Here is a 2,790-nt window from a genome sequence, read left to right as displayed (position 1 = left end):
TGTGTATAAGAGACAGAAGGAAGGAAGGAAGGAAGGAAGGAAGGAAGGAAGGAAGGAAGGAAGGAGTCAATACTAAATATGCAGAAGAGCAATAAGAGCTAGACATTTGGGATTAAGTGACTTGCTTAGGGTCACATAGATAGGAAGTATCTGAGGCAAGATTTGAACCCAGGTCATCCTGACTCCAGGCCTGACTTTATCCACTGAACCACCTACATCAAGTATTTCTGATAACAAAGACATAAGAAACTAACACAAATATAGCATTTAAGCCATTCCCCAAAGGATATGAACAATCAGTTCTCAAGAGGAGAATTGCAAACTATTAACCATATAAAAAGTTGTTCCAAATAATAAGAAACGAAAATCAAAACAACTCAAGGTTTCATCTCAATCCAGCCAATGGCAAAGATGATAAAAGATGGATTGATCAGGGTTGGAGGGCTTTTAAAAGACAAGCATACAAAAACACTGTTAATAAAACTGTGAATTGATCTAACCATTTTGGTAAACAGTTTAAATTATACTAAGGAAGAGTCTAAGTCATACCCTTTGACCCAAAGACACCACTATTAGGCAATATATACCCCATATATATCAGTGATAAAAAAAAAAAGTAAAATAAAATAAAGGCACTGTATATATCAAAATATTTATAATATTTTATTTTTCCCAATCAACAAAAATTCATCTTCTCACTCTCCTACCCAAATCCTCATGCTCTACCCCTAGACCTAATTGAGAACTAAAGAAAAATAAATTTCCACTTTGGCCATGCATCAAACAAAAATGTTTTCATTCTGTACTCTTTTTTTTTTTTTTTTTTTTAAACCCTTACCTTCCGTCTTGGAGTCAATTCTGTGTATTGGCTCCAAGGCAGAAGAGTGGTAAGGGTAGGCAGTGGGGGTCAAGTGACTTGCCCAGGGTCACACAGCTGGGAAGTGTCTGAGGCCAGATTTGAACCTAGGACCTCCTGTCTCTAGGCCTGACTCTCAATCCACTGAGCTACCCAGCTGCCCCCTCATTCTGTACTCTTGAGGCTACCTCTCCTTATAAGGAGGCAGGCACCATATTTCATCATTAGGCCTCTCGAATCATGATTAGTCATTAAACTGGTAAGAAAAATAATTCTTTCAAAGTTGTTTGGCTTTACCATATTGTTGTCGTATAAATTGTTCTGTTTTCTGTATCAGTTCCTACCATTTTCCCCAGTTTTCTCTGAAACTGTTATTCTTTACAGCATAATAATATCTCATCCATTTATGGGTATCCCCTCATATTCCCCCCTTTGCCACCTTAAAGAAAACTATTAACATTTTTGTACATGAGCATTTTTTCCCCCTCAGGATTAATCCTTCCTTTAATTTACCTTCCCAGTCATTTCCCCCCTCCCTTCTTTTGCTCTTTCTCTGTCATTCCCCTGTTGAGTAGCAGCTTTTTTTGTAGTAGCAAAGACCTGAAAACAAAGTACCTCCCCCATCCACTGAGGAAAGGCTTAACACGTTATATGTTAACATAATGTAATAATATTGCACTGTAATAAACAATTACTATGAAGAATACAGGGAAACAGGAAAAGACTTATATGAACCTACAGCAAAGGGAAGTAAGTAGAATCAGGAAAATGTTACACAGTGATTAACAACAGAAAGAACAATAAAAAAAAACTAAATGAAAACATGAACTTATAATGAAATGACAACTTTGGAGCTTCTTGTATAATCCTCTCCTGTTCTATACTATATATGGAAGTGCTCATCTTATTAAGTGTTTGTTCCCAAGTTCAAAAAAATTATAATGAACAAGCTTAGCCTCAAAGAGGAGATTTGAGAATGCACTTCCTGACATTCTTGATGTGAGGCACACTAACTACCACATATGACATTTGACTGGATATGTTTGGTTTTGTTTTGCCTTTTTCGTTCTTTATTATAAGGGAGAACTCTCTGATAATGTTAGAGGGAAGGCTATTTTAGGAAATTAAGGTAATATAAAAAACAAAAGATATTGTCTTTCTTGCTTTTTCTTTGGAACATGACTTATTTTGAATAACTATACATATCTGTAATGGATTTTGGTTTTCTTACCTTCTCAATGGTGAGGGGGAGAGGAGGAAGAGAATTTGGAACAGAAAGAGAAAAATCAAGTGTCATAAGAAAAGACTTCCCAAAAGGAGGAGGAAGAAAATGTTGAGGTCTAATCCCTTTACATCTCTGCATGGATGATAAAATGATGTCCTGGGTCCATGGGAAAAAGAATGAAAAAGCAGCTTAAAGATTGGTTTGACCTTGTAGAAAGGGTGAAAGAAATGGAAGAATGTGATGGCAGACAAGTACATGTCTTGAAGCCTTGGGCAAGTAGTCTCAATCTGACAGAGGGATTTGAGAAAAGGAGTTTTTGGTCAAAATGTTGGGTCATTTTTGTGCCCAGATTCTGACAGCAGCCTCTTTCCCAACTTTCATTTCTCTCACATCATCATTCTGCTCTTCCAGCCAGCATCAGAGGGGTCACTACCAAGGAGCTGTATCCTGAATTTGATCTGGATATAAATGACTAAGCAGAAAGTTGCTTTCCCTGCATCCTCCTTAGCTCGGTGTAAGCAAAAAGACCCAAGAAAAGCATGAAGAAGAAAACTACAAGAGTTCTGAGAGAGGCAGTCATGGCAGACAAAGTATTCACAAGTGCTTTTCTAGAAAGGTTATACTAATTTGGAAAAGGGGGAGAGAGAGAGAGAGAGAGAGAGAGAGAGAGAGAGAGAGAGAGAGAGAGAGAGCTGTCTCTTATACACAT

At 37.4% G+C, this 2,790-nt stretch overlaps 1 protein-coding gene across 1 annotated transcript in view; it reads left to right on the top strand.

Moving 5' to 3' along the window:
* Positions 1-2,737, top strand: part of SWI5 (SWI5 homologous recombination repair protein) — a gene marked incomplete at its 5' end in the record, with an annotated part of 15,754 nt that extends 13,017 nt beyond the window's left edge. Inside the window, one exon of the mRNA XM_044659695.1 lies at positions 2,493-2,737. Coding sequence (XP_044515630.1) covers positions 2,493-2,557 — 65 coding nt within the window. The remainder of the gene's footprint in view (positions 1-2,492) is intronic.
* Between the last annotated feature and the right edge of the window lie 53 nt (positions 2,738-2,790).

The sequence above is a fragment of the Gracilinanus agilis genome, chromosome 2 (genome assembly GCF_016433145.1).
Source record: "Gracilinanus agilis isolate LMUSP501 chromosome 2, AgileGrace, whole genome shotgun sequence".
Lineage (NCBI taxonomy): Eukaryota > Metazoa > Chordata > Mammalia > Didelphimorphia > Didelphidae > Gracilinanus > Gracilinanus agilis.
This window is presented reverse-complemented; position numbering and strand designations above follow the sequence as displayed.